This window comes from Lissotriton vulgaris, chromosome 8 (genome assembly GCF_964263255.1).
Source record: "Lissotriton vulgaris chromosome 8, aLisVul1.2, whole genome shotgun sequence".
In the NCBI taxonomy this organism is placed as follows: domain Eukaryota; kingdom Metazoa; phylum Chordata; class Amphibia; order Caudata; family Salamandridae; genus Lissotriton; species Lissotriton vulgaris.
In genome coordinates, this window is record NC_141696.1 from 43,711,471 (window position 1) to 43,734,125 (window position 22,655).

Here is a 22,655-nt window from a genome sequence, read left to right on the forward strand (position 1 = left end):
TCAGGATCCCCCACAGACCCATGCCCTCACCACATCTTCAACAAAGCAGACTCCATTATCGCACCCCATCTCCGAGAAGTCATCAACTGCTCCCTCAACTCCGCTACCTTCCCGGAAAGCTGGAAACATGCCGAACTCAGCGCCCTTCTGAAGAAACCCACAGCTGACCCCACCGAACTCAAAAACTACCGCCCCATCTCGCTCCTTCCATTCCCGGCCAAAGTCATCGAGAAAGCTGTCAACAACCAGCTTGCCGCCTTCCTCGAAACCAACAAATCCCTCGACTCCTCACAGTCCGGCTTCCGAGCCAAACACAGCACTGAGACCGCACTCATCGCAGCAACAGACGACATTCGAACTCTGCTAGACAATGGAGACACAGTCGCCCTCATCCTCCTCGACCTCTCCGCAGCCTTTGACACAGTTTGTCATAGCACCTTAATACAACGCCTCAGAAACATCGGAATCCAAGGAAAAGCACAGGAATGGATCACCTCGTTCCTTGCCGGAAGAACTCAGAGAGTCCGCCTTCCACCATTCAAATCAGAAGCTACCGAAGTCATCTGCGGCGTGCCACAAGGATCTTCACTCAGCCCCACCCTCTTCAACGTATACATGAGCCCCCTCGCGGCCATCGCACGCCAACACAACCTCAACATCATCTCCTACGCTGATGACACTCAACTGATACTATCACTCACCAAAGACCCTAACACCGCCAAAACCAACCTACATGAAGGAATGAAAGAAGTAGCCGAGTGGATGAAGTACAGCCGTCTAAAACTGAACTCAGACAAAACAGAAGTCCTTATCCTAGGTTCCTCCCCCTCCGCCTGGGATGACTCTTGGTGGCCAGAGGCCCTTGGAAAAGCACCCATCCCGACGGACCACGCACGGAACTTAGGTATCATCCTGGACTCCTCACTCTCTATGAACAGACAAGTCAACGCTGTCTCATCATCTTGCTTCAATATTCTTCGCATGCTCAAAAAAACATTTCGCTGGATCCCCACCGAAACTAGAAAAACGGTCACCCACGCACTGGTCACGAGCCGCCTGGACTACGGAAACACCCTATACGCCGGTACCACCGCAAAACTCCAGAAAAAACTCCAACGCATCCAGAACGCCTCAGCCAGACTCATACTAGACATCCCGCGCAAAGACCACATCTCTGGACACCTGAAAAACCTCCACTGGCTCCCCGTTAACAAGAGGATTACTTTCCGCCTCCTAACCCACGCACACAAAGCACTCTACGAACTTGGACCCGAATGCCTCAACTCACGACTTTCCTTCTACACCCCCTCCCGCCAGCTACGATCCTCCAACCAAGCCCTTGCAACTGTACCTCGCATCAACAAAACCACCATGGGAGGCAGATCCTTCTCCTACCTGGCAGCTAAAACCTGGAACTCACTTCCCACTCACCTTCGCCTCACTCAGAACCACCTAACATTCAGAAAGCAACTTAAAACCTGGATATTCGACAAGTAATTCCCCACCCTTCCTCAAGCGCCTTGAGACTCTCTGGGTATGTAGCGCGCTATATAAATCATCTGACTTGACTTGACTTGACTTTGGTTAACGAGTTGTTTCACATTTTGGACTTGACAGTAAACCACTTGCAGAAAACACAGAGCCTTGTCAAGAAAGCCAGACCCCCTTCCAAACTTGTTTCTAGCACGTTGGTCACTAGATTACGATACAGCTGAAACTGAAATAGTAGGTGCTCATAGGAATGATAAATCCAGTGGAAACATAGGCAGGATTAGTTCAACTCATCTAAGCCCAAAACAATGTATTGATACATTTGAAATGAGCATGAAAAACAATCATGGCACATCACCTGCTGTTCCATCGCCCGGGCACGCATCTGTTCAACCTTCAATAAATTGGTTAGTTCATCAACCCTAGAAAGAGAGAAGAGGGAGTGAGTAAGCAGAGTCCCAGGGGGACTGAAAAGAGAACCAACAGTGCAAGTGTAAGCCCTGTTATAACCACTACATCAACCCTATGGAGAAGGACGGTAGAAGGAAGTGAGTAACTGCAACCAATGCCGTAACCACTTTGCCAACTCTGCCCTAAGGGCATGTATGTGAGCCACATTGCACTGTGAAAAATGTAAAAAAGTGCATTTAAATCTCAAATGACCACCAACTTAAAGTTGGTGGTAATTTGCGGTTTCTTAAGCCACAATCGCACAACTTTGGTGCTTCCTGCATTGCATTTAAGGACTCGCAATTTGCGATTCCTTAAATGCATTCGCCAAATTTGGAATCGCAAATTTTGCGATTCCCTATTTTGCGCTGGCCTTTTTCGGATGATACATTCCAAAAGGCTTTCCCAGTTGCGAACGGGAAAAGGGCTTGATACATATGCCCCTAAAACTTGAAAGCATTACAATTCCTAATCTAAAATATAAGTCAATTTTCATCATTAAATGAAGGGAGCCCAATGTTATAGAAAATAGAGACCAAATCTGACCAATCTCTAAGTCTACTCACAGTCCCTCTCAAGTAATGAGACGGACCTCTCAGTCAATGACCTCTTATCGATTCTTTCTTGGGAAAACGACTGTTCACTACAAATCTATCTTAGTCTATATGGTCAAATTAGGACATGTACATGCATTTAATTGTTGAAAGAGTGCATGGCTGTCTTTGTCCTATATTCTTAGGAGTTCTCGGCCAAACAATTTTAACTCTGTGCTGTGGTGGGAACTTTACAACACAATGAAATAAACAGCTACATAAATATGATCACCAAGACAGAACCCCACCCAGTCTTGTAAGGTGTACCCCTTGATCACTCTAACCGAGAAGAGGGTTATTTAGGAGCAGAGGTCACATTAGAGGTGTGTGCCCCAGAGTGCCTCATTCACAAACTCTTCCAGCTAGTGAACCAACTCTACGGTCATTGATCCTCGGCTTCAGACACCTCAGTAGAGTGTGGCTGGGAGACACTGCCTTCAGACTCAAAAGAACAGTTCATGGTCCAGGTAGTCCCTTCTCCAGTGACCCAGCTGAAACAGGAGGAGATCTCAGGTGGGGTGAACCCACCGTGAACCTCCTTTGACCGCTCCCCAGACCAGTCCAAACTCCCCACTTCCTGCTGTTTGCTGCAAGGATTGCACCTGAAGAGACCTTTATTTTGGTTTTGCAGGTTCTTTCTTTTTATCTCTGGTGGACTCAGCCCTTTTTGGCAGGTTCCCCTTGAATGTTTTGCCTTACGCTCTGACATGGTGGTAGTGGTTTTAGGATTCTGGGCACTTTCACACTCTGGCCTAGGGTAAAGTGCGTGCGCTCTGTGTTACATTTAGTGAGATTGGCCTGCCCTCCCATAGAAATGCATGGGGGATTCCCTGATGAAATGTGTGTCATTGGTAAATCCTGATATGAGAGGTGCAGCATGGTCAAGTCTGGTATGTATAAAATGCTATTAATAAATGTTCAGGCCCGGACTAGCCGTTGCGGGCACGGGCAATCCCCCGGTGCGCCGCACGGGTGGGGGGCCGGTGCTGGACCCCTGGGGGCCGCTTTTGTTACAGGGCCGTTTTTGCAGCATAGCTGCAAAATCGGCCCTGTAACAAAATCGGCCGAAAACCGGCCCTTGCAAAAAGCACAGTCGCAAGCACTTTGCCAGGGCCGGTTTTGGTTCCCAGTCCGGCCCTGTAAATGTTGTGCAATTGTGTGCACAGATTTATTGTGATTATGTTAGAAATGCCACTTTTAGAAATTGACATTTCTGTGTGCTATGGGTCTGCCTGCCTGATGTGAATTGCCTGTCTGGCTTTTGAGTGACAGGGGCTGGTAAGGTGTGGGTGGCTCCAGGAGGGGCAGGGTGAGTCAGCGCTAGGCTGAATAGGGACATCTGCATTCTGAGTAGTGGGAGGGGAGGTCTCTGGTCCCTGAATAGGATTGCGCCTGCCCTGAATGCTGGCTGTGCCCCCCTGTGGTGTGTCTGATAACGAGCCACCATCTAACAAAAATGAATGGGCTGTGACTCCATGAAAGTTGTTGTGCTGTTCCTGACTGAGGGGGCTGGTGCTGCTAGGCTCCAGGAGGAACCGCTGGAGGGTCCTGTGTGCTGACCTGCCTGGGCTCAACCTTTGCCCCCCCCCCGGACTTTGGACTTCAGTGACTGTGCGCACTTTAATTTTAGTTGGAAGAGCGCTTTTTGCTGAAAGGAGCATATGTATTGGCCACACGCTGTTGCAGAAGTGACTGCCGATGGAATCCAGAGCATAGGGATCCCACCCTGCGCTGTTGATCGAGTGGGAGCCTACCCCACGTTTGCCTCTGCTTTTGCTAGTCCATTTGTGTTCTCTAGCGGGTGCCCACCCTGCTTTATGCACATGTTACGAGCGGGTGCCCACCCCGCACCTGTGCTCCGCTGGCAGGTGCCCACCCCGCAATTGCCTTTATTTTAAAGCGGGAGCCTACCCCGCATTGCTGAGAGCCAAAGAAGAATCACCGTTGCGACCCGGGTGCCGTGGAGCACGAAACCAAAAGTCAGGCGTCTATTGCCTGAGCCGGGGCAAGACCATCGCAAAGGCAATCCCTGACCCGCGCCACTGGAACACAGGCAGTGAAAGCCTGATAGTAGGCACGGCCAGGAAGAGAGAGACATGGGGAGTCCGGACCCATGCTGGCTCTTCATCGAAGTCCCTGGAAGGGGGCCCGGGTGAAGCCAGGTAGACACAGAGGCACAGCGGGGCTCCCGTATAGTGAGGAGAGCCCCGCGATGTGCCAAGTCGACCGGAGGAGCAAGCCCACCGGAGCAGTCAATGCCGAAGGAGCCCGGTGAGTAGGGGCTTCTCTTCTTGCTGTCTGAGCCGTCCCGCACCTGACAGCGGGCCGTTCCAACTTTGCCATATTTGTTCCCAGTGCCCGTGGGGCTCCAACGAGGGGGCAGAGTTAATTGGAGAGCCCCAGTTAGGCCCAGGGCACAGTTGTGCCAGGGCCTATTTGCATACTTACAGCTTCCCCGCCAGACAGTGGGCAGCTGTAACGTGAGGCCATAGTTTCTTAGGAGCCCCAGTAGGTGTTCAGGAAGCACCATAGTGCCAGCCCCAATTCTCTTCCTTGGGAGCATTTTGTTTAGAGTCCCGGTGGCCAGGCTCATTTTCACAGCTGCCCAGCTATTAGTGGGCAGCTGCCAAGTTTAGGCTGTGTAACTGTGCACCTCCATTTGCAGCCAGCCCTGACTTTGCGGGACATGGGGCATTTGAGCCCATGAGAAGGCCAGTTGGCCAGGGGGGCTCATAGGTTTGTAGGGCGCCAGACCCTAAGGTGATTTATGTAGATGTGCAGGAAATGTGATTCATGTACTGTATTTATGCACCATGATTTATACCTCTACTGTGGTTTATGATAAGGTGATTTGTGCATCCTATGTTTCATGTTGCTGGATAATTCTAAGTACAGTGTTTGCCTGTAATTACTGGTTGTGATCTTCTTTTATTATAAGTTCTACATTTACTCTTTCCACTTTGTGATGGTCCAGACAGTGGCCCAATCAGCCCTGTCAGGTGTATATAGTCCCTTGTAAATATTGCCTAGTGCCAGTTGGCACAGTGTATATTGTGTGATTGCTACTCTAATGTGTTTCTGATAATACATAGACTATTTTTGGATATAACCTTGCGTGGAGTTCCTTTTGTGGTGTGCCTAGTGTGTTGCTGCTGTGTGTGTTGTTCAAACGCTTTACACATTGCCCCAGGATAAGCCTCACTGCTCTTGTCTAGCTACCAATGGGGTGAGCAGGGGTTATCTCTGGTGTGTATCTCCCTTGCCCTGACTAGAGTGGTGGTCTCTGCCTGGCTTTGGCGCAAGCCTTGTGCCAACCAGAGATCCCATTTCTAACACTCTTCAAACAATGATTTATTACCACAACTAAGATGTATTGGGAAGCGTTCTGGATGCCCAACTGTCGGTCAAAGGAGACTTTCAGTCGGTCTAAATAGTCTGCTGGCACTTTCTATTATTTATCTACAATTATTTGCTTGTATTCAGTTTATTTTGCTTGGTCATATTACTGTTATTATGTTGCCAAGCACATCTCTGCCTAGAAGACCTTAAGTAAACAAGTACCATGCACCAACCCAGAGGATTCATCTGCTGTGTAAATAAACTGTCACAACTTTGCACAAGGCCCTGGAGGGAAGGGGGAAGATGGTGATATCAAGCAACTGTAAATCTAAAGAGTGGGCCTGTTTAGGGTGTCTAGTTGGTTTGATTGTACACCATCAGCCTCTGCATGTTAAGTGCACAAGCTACTCTTTGGGTACCACAGAACATGAGTGAGTGAACGAGTGAGTGAAGGAGTGAGTGGTATCTTGAAATGAATGATCTCCAGGCCCTTTAGATGTAGTGCAGGCCTGCATCACCATATGCATTACAGTGGTGTGAGGGACAGACTTACTTGTTGGAGATGTCTGTGCTTTGACTCTGTTTTTGCTGTTTACAGAGGTATTTTGTCTTCATTCCATCCTCCCAGGTTAAGATGTCACTCCCGTCAGAAAACCACACTTCGTCTGAAATTGCAGAAACATCAGAAAAAAGAACCTGCAAGTCTCATGGAATAAACATACAAACCACAAACAGCAGATTACATTAATGAATCCTCACCAAAAATTTAATTTAACATCTAGTACCTGCTAGGATTGTCACATGTTGACAAATACAACCTACTAATAACCCCCTTATGTTCAATAAACCATTCCGTAAACTTAAGTAACTGGCCTTGTCCACTCACTCTCCTTTCCGACACCACTTGCTCAATATCTAATAATCAGTTGGTCATTTTCATGTATTCAGTCCATTGGGGTCGTAGACGACGTTTCAACCATCACTTCTCATCAGAACAAGGACAGGCCTGCTCAGGAAAGCTCCCTAACTTAGGGTGAGAAATCTGCTCTAGTCTCCCTTGATGCATGTGATTGGCTGGCATGTGACTCACCAGAAGCTTTAGCTGCCACCGGAAGAGTCATATGGGGTCAAATGCAATTGATTCATGTGGGTCTAAATCAGGTGTTTATAGTATATGAGTTGCTGAAGCAGTGTTTATCAGAGCAGGAGGAACCAGATTATTCAGGGGGTGATACAAAGGGCAGGAAATGGCTTGTGGTGTCTCCATGCAAATAAAACACAACATTGAAAGAGGCAGTACCTCCCTGCGTTCCATAAGGGATTATATCCAGTCATAATTTCAGTGTTGGCAGCAGCAGGATTACATGGTACGAGGGACCCTCTCTGAGGGTACCCCAAGGTGATCGCTACAGTTTTTAGGTCTTGCCTAGGCAGCGCATTCGCTGTCTCTCCGAACATCCAGTAATCTGTATGTTGGGTGAAACTCCACCTATTGCTGTGTAAATTCTCTTGCCGCATGCCATTGGTTTAACTTTGGCATTGTTCTTGTTAGCTGGCCTTTAATTGGCTGTAGATCCGATACTCACTTCCATTTATTCCCAAAGCAGCACCACCTAACTACTGTTTTCCTCCGCTTTTGTGGTTTATATGTGTTTTGAGGGGAACTTTATTTTCCGATTTTTGCAGCCCAGCATGCTGAGTTACAGAAATACACTCACTTCCATACATATTCAGCATGGCACTCGTCTTGAGCGCCGCGCTGTTAATAGTTTCATTATTTTCTCCACCCCTCCACACTTTTTTTTTTAATGGTTTCATGCTCGTCCCAGCACTGCCCTCTACCTCCGTGGAATTTGTGTTTCCTTCACTGGACGGAGAGCGCTCCCTGTCATGGCAACATGCCATGACAGGGATACATTGTTTCCACTCACTCTGTCAGCCCAGCCTGCCCAACCCCACTGAGACACAAGTGGGGCTGCTGGATCTTCCATTGCGGGCGGGGCTGCTTTTTAAAATTTTGTTGGAGATGCAGGTTTTAAAAGAGTCCCTAGGGTTGAGGTACTTTTAACACACAGTAAATGCGCAAGGTCCCAGTGTGTTCAATCAAAGCGCGTCAGAGTGTTTCAAAGATCAGAAGGCGCACACGGCACACCTAAAAGATGCTTTCACACATGGAGAGCATGCTGTTTCACGCGGCCTCTCCATACGTGTCATCTGTCCTCCCTTTGACTGTTTTGTGGCTAGGACCCGGCAAATAGCTGCGTTGTTTGCTTTTGCATATCGACACGCTCTGAGGCCCCGCTTGCTATAAGCAGGATTTGCCCTATTGATGACAAGATGGTTTGTTTTGTGGCGTTAAGCAATGGCGTAGCAAACGCCTTCTCTAGCCACATGCAGGCATCGCAATGCAATAGGTCTCACAATTTTTTTCATGACTTATTTTATTGTAAGAAAATCATAGCCGCATAGGTTTCAACTGAAAACATAGGAGGGAGAGTTATCCCAGCCCGGGAGTTTCCTCTCCACCTGATGTCAGGCAGGCCAACAGCAAACTGAAAACATGACGCAGGTCGTGGCATGGACCCGTCCCTACAGTCTGGCATAGGATACAGGCTGCGGCCCACAGGTTTGAGCAGTAAGCCTCTTGACCGGTAAACACTTGTGCTACTTCTGTGTTTACTTATATGATGTCACATGTTACGGGGTGTGCAGTCCGTTCGTAGACCTCGTAAATGGGGCAGAGTGGGGAACGGCTACATTTTGCTCACCCGACTACATCCTCATCAGAAAAAGCTGTTGTGGGCGAGGAAGGCTGCAGGGTGTTATCGTTTTTTTTCCGGAGGGGCAGTCAGATTCTACACTATATTAATTTCCTATCCCGAAATAGCATTTTCTTGATTTTTATTCTAGGAGGAGGTGATCTTTGATTTATTTTCCTGTGGTTTGCCCATTTCTGGGGTAAGTCAGGGCGTGGATGCTCTGTCCTGATGCAGATCAGATAGTATTAGCTTATTTTAACAATAGTGATCCGTATATAGTCCTAACAATATATACAAACAGGCCTGCTGAGTATTCACTTTAAAAGACACAAATAATAAAATTTTGTTTAAAGGCTATAGATTTTCAAGCACATTGTAGGGTTGGGGGCATGCAGTTGATCCCACCTTGTTTGGTGAAAGGGGCACCCAGCATTGATTTTACTTCCTGGCCTGGGAGGGGTAGGGGGCGGTGGGTGTAGGAGTACTCCATTGATTTCTTGCTTGGGGATTCTTTAGATTACGCTCACTTGCTTCTGACCTGCCGTTCCGGGAAGGGGCTAGGGTTCTGCCTGGATGTATTTCCTATTTCTGGGTGCTAGAGAACACTTTATGCCGATTCCTACAGGTTTCGCTCTGTATTGACTCTTACCTCGAGTCGTCTCTGTATTATTGACACCTCTGTTCTTTGTGAACATTGCTTTTCGCACGGCAGGGAAGTGGGGAACCACACTCTGCATTGATCAACCTATTTTACAATATTTGTATATTGCCTTTCGCTGTGGGAAATTCCGCTCTGCATTCAATTCCCTTAAATGGACTGGGGTCATTTTCTAGAGTCACCCTTTTCTCCTAATTACCTCTTTCCTGTGAGGGGTCTCACTAAGCCAGAACTCGTTTTACCGGAGGACAAGGACGTGTTTATTACCCCTTTTCTGTTCGGGGTGGGGGGCGGTGACGGCCCAGAGGAAGCTACTATTTCATTCATTTCTCTTTGAGTAAATTGTGTGAAGTTGTGAAACCTCTTTCCTTCTTTAATTCACCTCCTCCACCATATCTTGATTATTCTACCATCCACCTCGATTTTCTTCTCTACTCCGAATGGCCAGTTGACAATTACGAACCCCAATGTTAAGTACAACATAAATAAGCACATCACAATTAGCATTGACGTGTCACTGCCCTCCTCCCGATACTCTGGTAGAGAGATGGACCTTCCCTGAATCGCCACTGTCGTGTTGGAAGGATTGGATAAATCTCACAATGTTTTTTTTCTTTCGCATTGTTACTTCATAAGTAATGTTCCTGAGTGAGATAATGTTAACTATTGCTGCACAACGAAATCTACAGCACAACTTTCAAAGAGTCTAGCCGAAAAGCTGCATGTTTATATGCCAATTTCTGAAGGGAACTTGTGATGAGGGCCATTGGAATAATGCAACACGGAACAACCAAATTAGGGGTTGACTGATTTTGCAGCAAGAAAAGCCAAATTATGCAGTCAATCAATCAATCAATCATGACATTGTATAGCGCACTACTCACCCGGAAGGGTCTCAAGGAGCTTCGGGGGAAGGGTCCGCTACTGCTCGAACAACCAGGTCTTGAGTTGTCTCCTGAAGGCGAGATGTTCCTGGGTCAGCTGAAGGTGGATGGGGAGGGAGTTCCATGTCTTGGCTGCCAGGTAGGAGAAGGATCTGCCTCCAGCTGTGGCTCTTCGGATGCGTGGTACGGCGGCGAGGGCGAGTCTAGTAGACCGTAACTGGCGGGTGGGCGTGTAGAAGGTCAGGCGGTCGTTGAGGTACTTGGGGCCCAGGTTGTGGAGAGACTTGTGTGCGTGGGTGAGGAGCCGGAACGTGATCCTCTTGTTGACGGGGAGCCAGTGCAGGTCTCTTAGGTGGCCGGAGATGTGGCTACGTCGGGGGATGTCCAGGATGAGTAGGGCGGAGGCGTTCTGGATGCGTTGGAGTCTTTTCTGTAGCTTAGCTGTGGTTCCGGCGTAGAGGGTGTTTCCGTAGTCCAGTCGGCTGGTGACGAGTGCCTCGGTGACCGTCTTCCTGGTTTCGGTTGGGATCCATTGGAAGATCTTGCGAAGCATGCGTAGGGTGTGAAAGCATGATGAGGAGACTGCGTTGACTTGTCTGGTCATCGAGAGTGAGGAGTCCAGGATGAAGCCCAGGTTGCGTGCGTGGTCTGTCGACTTGGGAGTGGTGCCCAGGGCAGGGGGCCACCAGGAGTCGTCTCAGGCGGAGGGCGATGGTCCCAGGATGAGGACTTCCGTCTTGTCTGAGTTCAGTTTCAGGCGGCTGTTCTTCATCCACTCGGCAACGTCTTTCATCCCTTCGAGTAGGCTGGTTCTGGCGGTGTCGGGGTCTCTGGTGAGGGAGAGTATCAGCTGGGTGTTATCGGCGTAGGAGATGATGTTGAGGTTGTGTTGGCGTGCGATGGCTGCAAGAGGTCTCATGTAGATGTTGAAGAGGGTGGGGCTGAGTGATGATCCTTGCGGAACGCCGCAGATGACTTCGGTGGCCTAGGATCGGAACGGGGGAGGCGGACTCTCTGAGTTCTTCCGGCGAGGAGCGAGATGATCCACTCCAGTGCCTTCTCTTAGATGCCGATGTTGCTGAGGCGTTGAACTAGGGTGCGGTGGCAGACAGTGTCGAACGCTGCAGAGAGGTCCAGGAGGATGAGTGCCGCTGTTTCCCCGTTGTCAAGCAGGGCTCGGATGTCGTCGGTGGCTGCGATGAGGGCGGTCTCGGTGCTGTGGTTCGCTCTGAAACCGGACTGCGAGGGGTCGAGGGATCCGTTCGTCTCGAGGAAGGCGGCAAGCTTTCTGTTGACGATCTTCTCGATGACTTTAGCAGGAAAGGGGAGGAGCGAGATGGGGCGGAAGTTTTTGAGGTTGGTGGCGTCCGCTGTTGGTTTCTTTAGTGTAATGTGCTGCAGTGTAATGCAGCACATTATTTCAAACTCTTGCAATTTTTCAAACTCCTGCAATGCAATAGGTCTCGCATTTAGCCAAGTTTAGGCTATTGGCATTGTAATGACAATGAGAACTATCCCCCTCCAAACGGACAGCTAAGAGCGCCCTCATGGGATGTCATCCAATAGTTTCGAATTCATCCAATTATTCCACATGTAATCCGTATGTCTAAACATCTTAGTTAGGTTCATTTTCCAACATAGTTCCTCCACATGTGGGGTGGTGCTTGCCAATTTTCATGTTTTCTAATGCTTAAGCTGGGCCATCCGAACCTCATGCAAAAACACGATAAAAGCAATTTCGTCTGAGGCAGTGTCGTGTATTTTTACAAAACCCAATGCATTTCAGGCCACTGGTGCCCTTCGTCAGGGGTCACTATAACAAACAAAATAAAACAGCCAATATTAACAATAGGTCCGCTGGTATCATAACAAATTAATAAACAATTTAATAAACAGGACGTTCAATATTCTCTGTTATTACTCATACATTATCACCACATTAATTGTGCGCATCCTTTACCTGACGGGACAATAAACCATTCCTCAGTTTTCAATCCCCTGCTCACATGACTCACAAAGACCGATCATCTGCCTAATACTTTCACCCTGGGTTTAACGTGTCTTCAAGCACCCCTTCTTTCATACCTTTTATTTCTTATAACCTAACACGCATTTCTCTAACGTACACATCCACACAACCCAGTTCACTTTCACTCCTCACAAACCCCCCGTATACCTCCCCTGTTAAACCACTGCAACCCTGTGGCAACATCGCCTTATAGCCTGGCGCCATTCTGAGCACATCCATCCGCTCGCGCTCCATTAAACAGGCCACTTTAATCCCATCGTAAATGCTGCAGTAGCAGCTTTCCATACCTGCCATGGCTGTTGCCTAACGATCATTCTCCTTACCCCTAACACGGTGAGCTTGCCCTCCCTCTTTATTTCTTACACTTAAATACATTCATTCCTCCCCATTGGACAGTAGTTTTCTCCTAACCCGCCAGCCAAACTCCAAGTTATTTTTACCCAGGAACTACAATTCTCCATTCCTCTTGTGAATGCTGTAATCGCATAATTTTAGTGAGAACATAAAAAGACTCCACAATTAATATCGGCAATTTTCATGTACATTGAATATTGATGAAGGCTTTCCAGTTCGTAAAATTAAAAACACCGTATTTTGTGACGGACCACATTGTCTCGCCTATCATGTGGAGTCCAGCACTGTTCATCATTCTTTCTATTATTTTTAAATCTTCTCATGTGGGTGCTTTCCCAAGTTAGGCAATGCATAAATGTTTGAGAAGAGGTGTGCATCCCTACCTTTGAAAATACATTGTAAATGACAGTGCCTTCTATTTATGTTTTAAAAACGTAAACAAAAATAAAAGGCATTGTTATTTACAATGTGAGTAGCTTGGACTCGCATAAATGCGAACCCTATTGCATTTCAAATGGTTGTTCAATTTGGTGGGTTAGGAGGTCGCTGTTGCAGACACATTTTAACCGCTGCACTAGGGTCGCCTGGCATTGTAAATGGAAAGCTGATTATGCTTTCATCAAAAACAAAAGTGGGAAAAAAGTGATAGCTGATGTGCTCAACTTAATTTCAGCCACTGGTAATTAGTCTGGGCTGCATCGTAGTCCATTATTATTTTGCACCCCATGTGGTAAATTTAAATTACCTATACTTAATTTCTATGCGGTAAAGTTCAATAAGAATAACTCAGTCAAATAAAAGAGAGGCAGAGTCCGTGGCATCTGAGTTTATAAGGGTTTTATTCCTTAAAAAGGAATTGGTTCGAACCAGGTATCATGTTCCATCACCACAAGGGTTCAGGAAGGGAATGGACATGGACATGTACAATGCTTTATTAACAGAATATCATATATATAGTCAATGCATATAGTGGTGATGAATGCAGAAGGCGTAACAGCTGAGAGAAAAGAGATAAGAACACATATACGTATCAGAAGGCGTGCATGAGGGCGTACACGGAGGTGTGTGCTAGACAACGTCATATGAAAGTGTCACAGGTAGGTGGATCCATAGAAGAATCCTGCAGTGTCAGCAGAAATACATGGCAAAGATGCGCGCGCAGCAGCATGACGTGTGATTGACGTGGAACTGGAGGGTGAAGGGGACTTGACATTTAGCCCTACATGAGGAGACAGAAGTCTGATGTGTCAGAACAACCTAAACCCAAATCATATCTAATATCTTGTGTTTGAGGAACTGTATTATCTAGAAGGAAAGGTCTCTCGGGCAGAGGCTATTCCATACTGACTGCTAGTGCGTGCATATGTGTCTACGTGAGATGCGAGGGGCCATGGGCCTACCATGGTAACAGGAGCTATGAATTACTTGCACGGAGACAGAAAGGCCGGGCCCTTTGCTCTGCAGCTGGGGAGATGTTTTCCTAAATCACTAGGCAGGAATGTATTTTCGAGGAGCGGAGCAGATAACTTGAAGGAAAAATACAGTCTTGGCAGGCAAGCAGGTCGAGCCAGGCACCGCTCGCCGCACAGGGAGTAAGGCAAGGGTCATGGAAGCGGTAGGCTGCAGCTTTCAGAGACAAAAGGCAGAAAGGGCTCGATGGCAGGAATCAGGGCCTAACTCACCAGAGCCAGGAAAACGTGAAAATGCACCATGTAAAGACGGTGGCAAGGCATACTTAGGAACTGAATATTCGACCCATTCATGGTGGATCTGAAAGAGGACATGTTAACGTTGGACGCAAATATATTTGCGTCTTCATAGCTGGAAGTGGAGGGAACATACATGTACTTGAAGCACGTACATGGAGCCGTTGGGGTCTACGTTAGGGGACACAATTGACCATAAAAATTCATATTACCTCATTCCCTCCTTGTCCCCTACGGACCCTTCATGATATATCAATCCTCATTAATCTATCAATCTGTTCATGTAACATCATTTGCTCTTCTTTCTTCTTACGGTATTTTGAACGTGGACTTGAATGAGGAATACATGATGTGGCGCACAAGCCGCAAATCGCTGGCCCACATTGCAGACATAGACAACAACTGAATACTATGAGAAGGGCTATTCCTAGGAAGGATAGGACTTTCCATCCCCAGGCTGATAACACGCTCCAGAACCAACCGGACCAAGTCCAGGTGCCTGGATTCTGGTGTATCTGACTTGCAATCTTGTGAAGACGGGTTATGGCTCTATATACTGATGGCGCGTTTTCTGGAATGAAAACACAGCAACTCGATCCGATGACTCTACAAGCTCCGCCCCTATCGGCCAGGATGACGTCAAGGACAAGATGATTTTGAAGAACAACAATCCGCATAGCAGACTGTTCCTCCGTTAAGTTGCCTAGGGCGGAAGTAGTTTCATTCACTACTGCTTCGAGGGTTCTGGTTAATTTACGTATCAGTTTACTATTAAAGACAGCACCTAAATAGGGAAAGAAACCTTTATTGAAGTCTGTGTATTGCTCCCATGCCGTTTCAGTGTAGTCGACAATCGGGAGATCTCTCTTGGGTCTAACGTGTACTAGATGGGAGTCCCTATGATAATCAGGAGGAGCTAGGAAAACAGGTGGCAGAAGGAATGCAATATAACAGGTGCCATCCCAATCTAGAGGTAAGCGTATATATGCGGTATGACCACAAATGAAATAGGAATGACGGGAAGCTTTAAATGTAGACTTGCCTTTATCACTGAATTCGATCACAGTAGTACATCTACTATGACCCAGGTGTACTGAACCATTCTTTCTGACACATAATTCACCTTTGACTGGTAATACGGACATAGCGGGCAAGACTGGTTCGGTTTCGGATTCGAAATTCAGAATCATGAGGTTAAGTGTAAAGTTACCTAATCCATATACTTCGTTTTCTAGATCAGTCCCTGTCCTTTTGGGAAGACCCTCCTTGTCAGGAAAACATACTTTATGCAGAACTGTGTTCAGATTTCCCCATACCCACTTGCCCTGGTAAACTACGGAATTGGAATCTAAAGAGTTCATTAAACTAAACCATGCACCACAGGAACCATTGTGTGTGAACGGGTACGGAAAGAGGGGCAGAACTCCCTTGTATTTCTGATAGGGAGGGAGTCGGCCACATATCCAACAATTGGTAGCATTGCTGGTCTGATGGGAATGATGTAACATACTAATGAATGTATTGTTGCGCAGCGCGAGGCGGTAAGACAACTCATGCGGGGGCAGTTCACTGAAAGTGTGCTCGACAGTGACATTTAAGGAAGAATGTGCACGCTTGAAAATAGGATAATATATATGTAACAGTATACTTGCAGCAATAATCATAAGACTCAGAAAAAACATAATCAATAGTGTCACAATACAGTGACTACGAAGTGATTTACAATATTCACGTTTCTTGAGCTGTTTCTGTCTATCTCTCTCTCTATTGGGGTCTAGGGGATACATGTCAGAAACTTGTCTAACCGATTCACCTAGGGGAGGACTTAAACAATTAAACTGTCTGACTTGCTAGACCTCAACTTTAATTTATACTCCTGAGAAGAAGTTTTCTCGACCAGAGGGAGTTTTGAGTCAGTCTGTGGAGGAGGGCAGGGCTGGGAGTCTAAGTCTGGCGGCAGTCCATGGCATTTTTTAACATGACTCGAGTGAAGCCAGCCCTTGCGGCCCTCCACCTTGACCGCGGTCCTTGTGGTCAATAACACGAGCTTCGGCGCCTGCCAACGGGGCTCCAGCGGACTTCTCCTGTCAAAATTCCTCACGAACACCAGGTCCCCCGGAACAACCTCATGTGGCTTCACCTCGGTGTTATCGGGAAAGGCTGCAGCAACCTGTGAACGACATGATTGTAGTGCAGACATCAAGGAAGCAAGGTAATCTGTCAGCATGTTACAGTCAACATCAGTAATTTTTCTCGGCAGAGGCGTCCCCCACATATTCGGTGGCCTACCAAAGACCACCTCGTACGGGGATAGCCCTGTTCTTGAGTGCGCTACCATTCTCATATAAAAGAGTGCAACTGGTAAAGCTACTATCCAGTCGACGCCTTTCTCTCTACAGATCTTGGCAAGACGAATTTTCAGAGTCTGATTATGACGTTCCACGAGACCTGCTGCCTCGGGATGTCGGACACAGTGGAATTTCCATTGATAGCCTAGCAGGAGTGATACCTGCTTCATGAGCTCGGATGAGAATGGCTGACCGTTGTCTGAGTACACGACACGGGGCAAACCATACCTGGGGAAGAATTCACGAACCAGCTGCTTGGCAGTGGTCGGAGCAGTGTAATCTGGGACTGGATATGCTTCTGTCCATCGGGAGAGTGCACATACAACTACGAGGACATACTTGAATCCTCGACAACGTTCCATCTGGATATAATCCATCTGGAGGACTTCAAAAGGATGATCGGGAGGATGAAATCCACCTTGCTCTACGGGAATGCTTTTACCTGGATTGAACTGACAACAGACCATGCAAGTACGCACTTTCTGTTTGGCTGCTGCTCGTAAATGTTTATTAAACCAAATGTTTTGAATACTGTCTAACATGGCTTTTTCTCCTAAATGTGCTGGACTGTGTATTGTGTTAATGATAACTTGAACCATAGAGTCGGGGAGAAACCATGTGGCTTTTCCCTTCGTCATCCATCCCTGTTCTGTCTGGATCCCTCCTAGTTCAATCCATTTCTTGATTTCGTCTGGTGTAGCATGTGTCTGTATGTCAATTACATCTAGGGCGGGATCCTTAACTGTCATGCAATGTGTCGGTGTCTGGGCTATTGTCTTTGTCAGATCAGTTGTGTGAGTCTGAGTCTGAGCTGTATGCTTGGCTGTTCGGTCTGCCAGGTCGTTACCCTGGGAAATTGTATCTGTGACTTTCGTATGTGCCCTGCACTTCATGATGGATATGGCTGTAGGCAGATGTATTGCGTCTAATAGAGCTTGAATGAGGGGACCGTGCTGAATTTTGGCCCCGTGAGAAGTCAAGAAACCTCTCTCTCGCCAGAGTACACCGAAGTCGTGTACGACTCCGAAAGCATAACGTGAATCTGTGTATATGTTAACTCTCTTGTTCTTTGCTCGAATACAGGCTTGAGTCAGAGCGATGAGCTCTGCTGCTTGGGCTGATAGAATGTCAATACAATTCGTTTCTATGACTTCAGTTTCTGTCGTGACTGCGTAGGCAGCCACTAACTCTCCTGTACTAGTTCTCATACATGAACCATCCACATAAAGTGTCAGGTCGGGATCTGGTAATGCGGTATCTGTCAAGTCTTGTCTGGGTTTCGTCGTAATGGTAATGACTTCAATACAATCATGTGCCAAAGGGTCTGTCTCACTTAATGGCAGAAGTGTAGCAGGGTTCAATGTATTACAACGTCTGATTTCTATGTGTGGCTGAAACAATGTCAATTCATAACCTGTCAGTCGTGCTATAGTCAAGTGTTGAGTCTGTGTTCGGTTTAAAAGAACTTCCACGGAATGTGGAACTTGTACTGTCAATTGATGTCCTAACACTATGGAATCGCTTTGTCTGATTGCTAGAGCTGTCGCTGCTACTGATTTCAAGCACGCAGGCAGCGCCTGGGCTACTTGATCCAATGTACTAGAAAAATAAGCACACGGTTTGTGTGAACCTGCTTGATCCTGAGTAAGTACTGACAATGCAGTACCTTCACGTTCTGTGACAAAAAGTGTGAAAGGCTTGCTGTAACATGGTGTCGCTAAAACTGGTGCTTGACATAAGGCTTTCTTTAATTCGTCAAAAGCTTGTGTATGTTCCTGGGTCCAAGGGAGGACAGTCGATGTCGCTGCCTCCTGGGTTGTCAACTGTATGAGTGGTTTGGCTAGAAATGCATACTGAGGAATCCATTGTCTACAGTAAGAAGTGAGGCCTATGAAAGCTCGTACCTCCTTCTGTGTCTTGGGTTGTGACATGTTTACAATTAACTGGATGCGGTCAGGCGTTAGCTGTCTCCCCCCTTTGGACAGCAAGTGCCCAAGGTAAACCACTTGCTGAACACAGAATTGCAGCTTCGAAGGGGACACCTTGTGCCCCTTGTCAGCCAAGAAATGCAAAACCGTCAGTGATGCTTGCTCACATTCAGGTTCGCTGCGGGCGGTGATCAGTAGATCATCGACATACTGTAGCAGGGCAGTGTTGTCAGGCATGTGTATACTGTCAAGTTGTCTTTTCAGTGCTTGGCTATAGATGCTGGGGCTTTCTGTGAATCCTTGAGGTGCGCGTGCAAATTTGAAGCTTCGGCCATTTAAACAGAATCCGAAGAGATATTGGCTTTCCGGATCAATGGGGACACTAAAGAAGGCGTTCTTCAGATCAATTACAGTAAAGAACGTTGCTTCGGGATCAATGGCAGTCAATAGAGACGAAATATCTGGGACCACGGGATATTGTGGTACGATGCATTTATTCAGTTCTCGTAAATCGATCACTATACGATAAACTGGGGGTGCATTTGGATCAGTGCGTTTAAAAATCGGAATGATAGGGGAATTACATAAATTTGAGTCGGTTTCTACAACCACTCCTTGTGCAATGAGCTCGTCAATTATTTTCAGTAAAGCCACTACAGCATCTGGGGGTAACTTGTATTGTCGGATTCGTGGTAATACCACTCCTGGCCTGAGTGTGACTCGATATGGTGTAATGTGCATACAACCTACATCAGTGGGGCCTTGTGCCCATAAATGTGCAGGAACATTCTGTAATCTGGGATCAATATCTCTCAACACATAGTGACCCTTGAAGTCACGCAAAAACAGTCTTACTCCTTCCGGAGAACAGCAAATCACAGCTCCTAGAGCTTTCAGTGTCTTGATACCTAACAAGTTTTCTGGACATGATTTCGTTAATAACAAATCTGTAGTGCGAGACAACGGACCAACTAAAAGAGGTACTGGTTTCGATACTTCATTTACAATAGGCTTGCCTGAAAATCCAAGGGAAACATTCTGGGAGCCTGAGAGGGGTGCCCCTGGAACCTCGTCGTGACTTATTGTCGTTCTGCTTGCCCCTGTGTCAATCAAAAACTTTCTATCTTTTCCTAACACTTGGCTATGTACGTAAGGACCCTCTTGATCTACAGGAACCTCAATAAGAGGCAAGCCAACTTCCCTCTCTAGGCTGTTTCATGTGTATCGCTGATAATCGGGATAATCAGTTTGGGCATACTGATACATCTGTTGAGTTGCATGTTGTGTTGCGGCAATCGGTTGTGGCTGTGGTACCGCTACGGTCTGTACTGTCTGTTGTGGAGCCTGCATAGGCTGGATATTCTGTGGTACTTGTTGTTGGACCTGGTCCTGTCTAGGTTGACGCGGCCTTTCTTTAGTTTTACCTGTAGCTATATTGTGTTTCAAAACTGCACAATCGTTTATATAGTGACCTGGCTGTTTACAATAGTTGCATGTCCCTTTAACAGGAGCTGCTGAATTATTGGACTGTGTCATGCACCTTTTCTGACCGTCAGCTGGAACTGACTGGGCTACTAACATTTTCATTTTAGTATCTTTCATACGTCTTTGTTCGTGATCATGTTCTTCTCTAATTCTGTTCTGGTGGTACTGTAACATTTGTAACATTTGGGAAGGCGTGTTTGCTTGCCAGGTGCTCTCGACTTTCAGTACACGATTCTTAACTTGGGGCAGGGAATTTTCGACTAACTTGGATACAAAAAGGTGTGGATATGACTCGCTACTTGCTTTCAGGCCACTATTAATAATAAAACATTTCTCAAATCGGGAATAAAAATCACTAGTGTCTTCATCAGGTTTCTGTTTGCAGGCTGAGATTGCATCCCAGTCCTCCTTTTTCGTTGCTAATAGACGTGGCAATACTTGTACTAACAATCCTGGTAATGCTTTAGTTTTGTCCCCAAGCCCTAGGCCTGGGGTTCGAGTATTTTCTTTGTTCTCTAATGCAGCCCAATCAATCTTTTGCTCTCCCACCTCCCATTCTTTTTCTTTGAGTTTCTCGTAAATACCGGCAGGCAATAATACTTTCAATATTTTCATGATGTCGGGATAGGTATAATCACCCATGAGTAACATGTCTTTTATTTCACGGTGGAAACCTGCAGGGTCTTTATCGTGACTGGGCACTAGTTTCTTCATTTCCAATAATTCCATTTTAGTTATGGGCGTGTACACAAACACACGTCTAAAGGTATTATCAGCATTCCTGACTGGATGCACTTCTCGCAAGGGATTTTGTCTGTCTATGTAAAACATTTTTCTTTCTGGGGGTGGAGCTGAAACAAACTGTGGATTCAGGAAAGCACTATATCTGTGTCGATGTTCTAGAATTACCTTAATTAAATCGGTACCCAGGCCCCTCCATTTATTCATGAGTAGTTCTACTAGTATATCCGGTAGGGGCCCTGGATCAGAATGTTGGCTTTTATACAATATAAGGAGGTGCTGTATCATATACATACTAGCTAGTCGCTGTTCGTCTGGGGAAAGATTCAAAAAGGTCTGCGCTAATGCGTCATCACTATATTTATCAGAATTGTCAGCCCATTGTACTGCGGACCTGGCTAATTCTTGTTCATCCATGGAATCGAGTACATGGTACCCCATTCGTTCTTGAAGTATTTTATCGGTAGCCTGAAACAGATGTTCAGGAGTCTTCGGGTTTGACATAGCGGAGTGAAAAAGTCTCTTGCTTTCTGGGCGTATCTGTTTATTAAAGGATCTACCCTTTCCTACATATGCTATCGTTCCTCTATCTTCTGGCTCTTCCTCCCCTGAGGATTTATTCGTGTCTGATTCGTTTGATTCTGCTTCCCTTTCAGCTTTCTCTTTTGCATGAAATACTACTATTTCTTTACGAATTTTCCTGTACATGGCCTTTATACATGCCTTTCTATCATGTTTTCTTTCTGAAATATTGTGACCCCACGTAGTTAGTACCTCCATCTCTTCTTTATTTACACCAGGCCGGTCTCGTTCTCTTATGAAACAGTTTATGAGGAATCTTAATAGTACACTTTGAAGGTCTACTTTCTGATGTGCCATAGCCTCGTGAACACATTCCTGACCCTCCCCTGTCTGAACAAAATGATATATCCTGTCTAGGTAATCTTGCATTCCTGGAAATAAAACCAAAAAGTTTGCAGCACGTCTTATACGTATTGAGGCTAATATCATGCAATCGTCTTTGCCTGGAAATGGGTCATATCTACAGTCTGTAAGAAGCTCTTTAAGCTTTTCCATTGTGGCTGGTTTCGGAGTGCGTTCCATCGCTAGTTCTCTAACAGTTAATCGGCGTACTGGTGGCGGGGTCTGGTAACCCCCTGTTGCACCTCCTGTGACGGAGGCTTGAGCATGATCTGTCTGTAGGGTCGGTGGCGGCTGTAACGGAATTCCAAAAGGATTAAGCGGATTAATAGGGTTAATGGGGGGTGCAGGAAGTGGTGGAGGAGTGGCCTGTCGTTGGGGAAGGTTATTAGTGGGTGGTATAGGTGCAGGTGGAACATTGGTGTATGCGGGTGCTACATCGTCTAAATAAGAAGAAAGGAAAATCTCTGCTGCGGTCTTGTGACGTAATTTAGTCGGAACCAATGGAGGGGGCTGATCTTTCGGTACTTCCGGGGTCGCCTTGGGCAGGCCCTCGGCCAGGACTGGATACAATCCTGTCATAATAGCATTACTACGTCTATCGTGTTGTTCTATCCTAACTCGTTCTCCTTCTTCTAGTAGTTCTTTTTCTTTGGCTTTTTCGGAATCCTCTTTACTTCTCTCTGTTTTTCTGAGTGCTTTCTCTGTCCGTCTGTGCGATTCTTTACGCCATAATTCAATGGCATCTTTCTGTGACTGTCTGGCTTTCTTTTTCCATAATGCTTCTTCTACTCTCAAGATGCACTCGGCATCCCATGTCCCTGTAACGGGCCATCTCTGATTCTCTGCTAGATCTTTGGTGTAGTCCACCCACAAGTCGAGATATAATACAGCATCTAAGCCGTGCTTGTGGTACATAAAATACCCGGGAGTGTCCCTGGGTGGGATGGGAACAGCTTCCTCGAGTAT

At 46.6% G+C, this 22,655-nt stretch overlaps 1 protein-coding gene across 1 annotated transcript in view; it reads right to left on the reverse strand.

Moving 5' to 3' along the window:
• The window catches only part of LOC147693350 (transient receptor potential cation channel subfamily M member 2-like), a 1,918,272-nt gene that overhangs the window by 223,721 nt on the left and 1,671,896 nt on the right, over window positions 1–22,655 (reverse strand). Inside the window, exons 29-30 of the mRNA XM_086933680.1 lie at window positions 6,427–6,538; window positions 1,850–1,913 (exon numbers count right to left, since the gene is read on the reverse strand). Of these exons, the coding sequence (XP_086789806.1) occupies window positions 1,850–1,913; window positions 6,427–6,538 (176 nt within the window). The remainder of the gene's footprint in view (window positions 1–1,849; window positions 1,914–6,426; window positions 6,539–22,655) is intronic.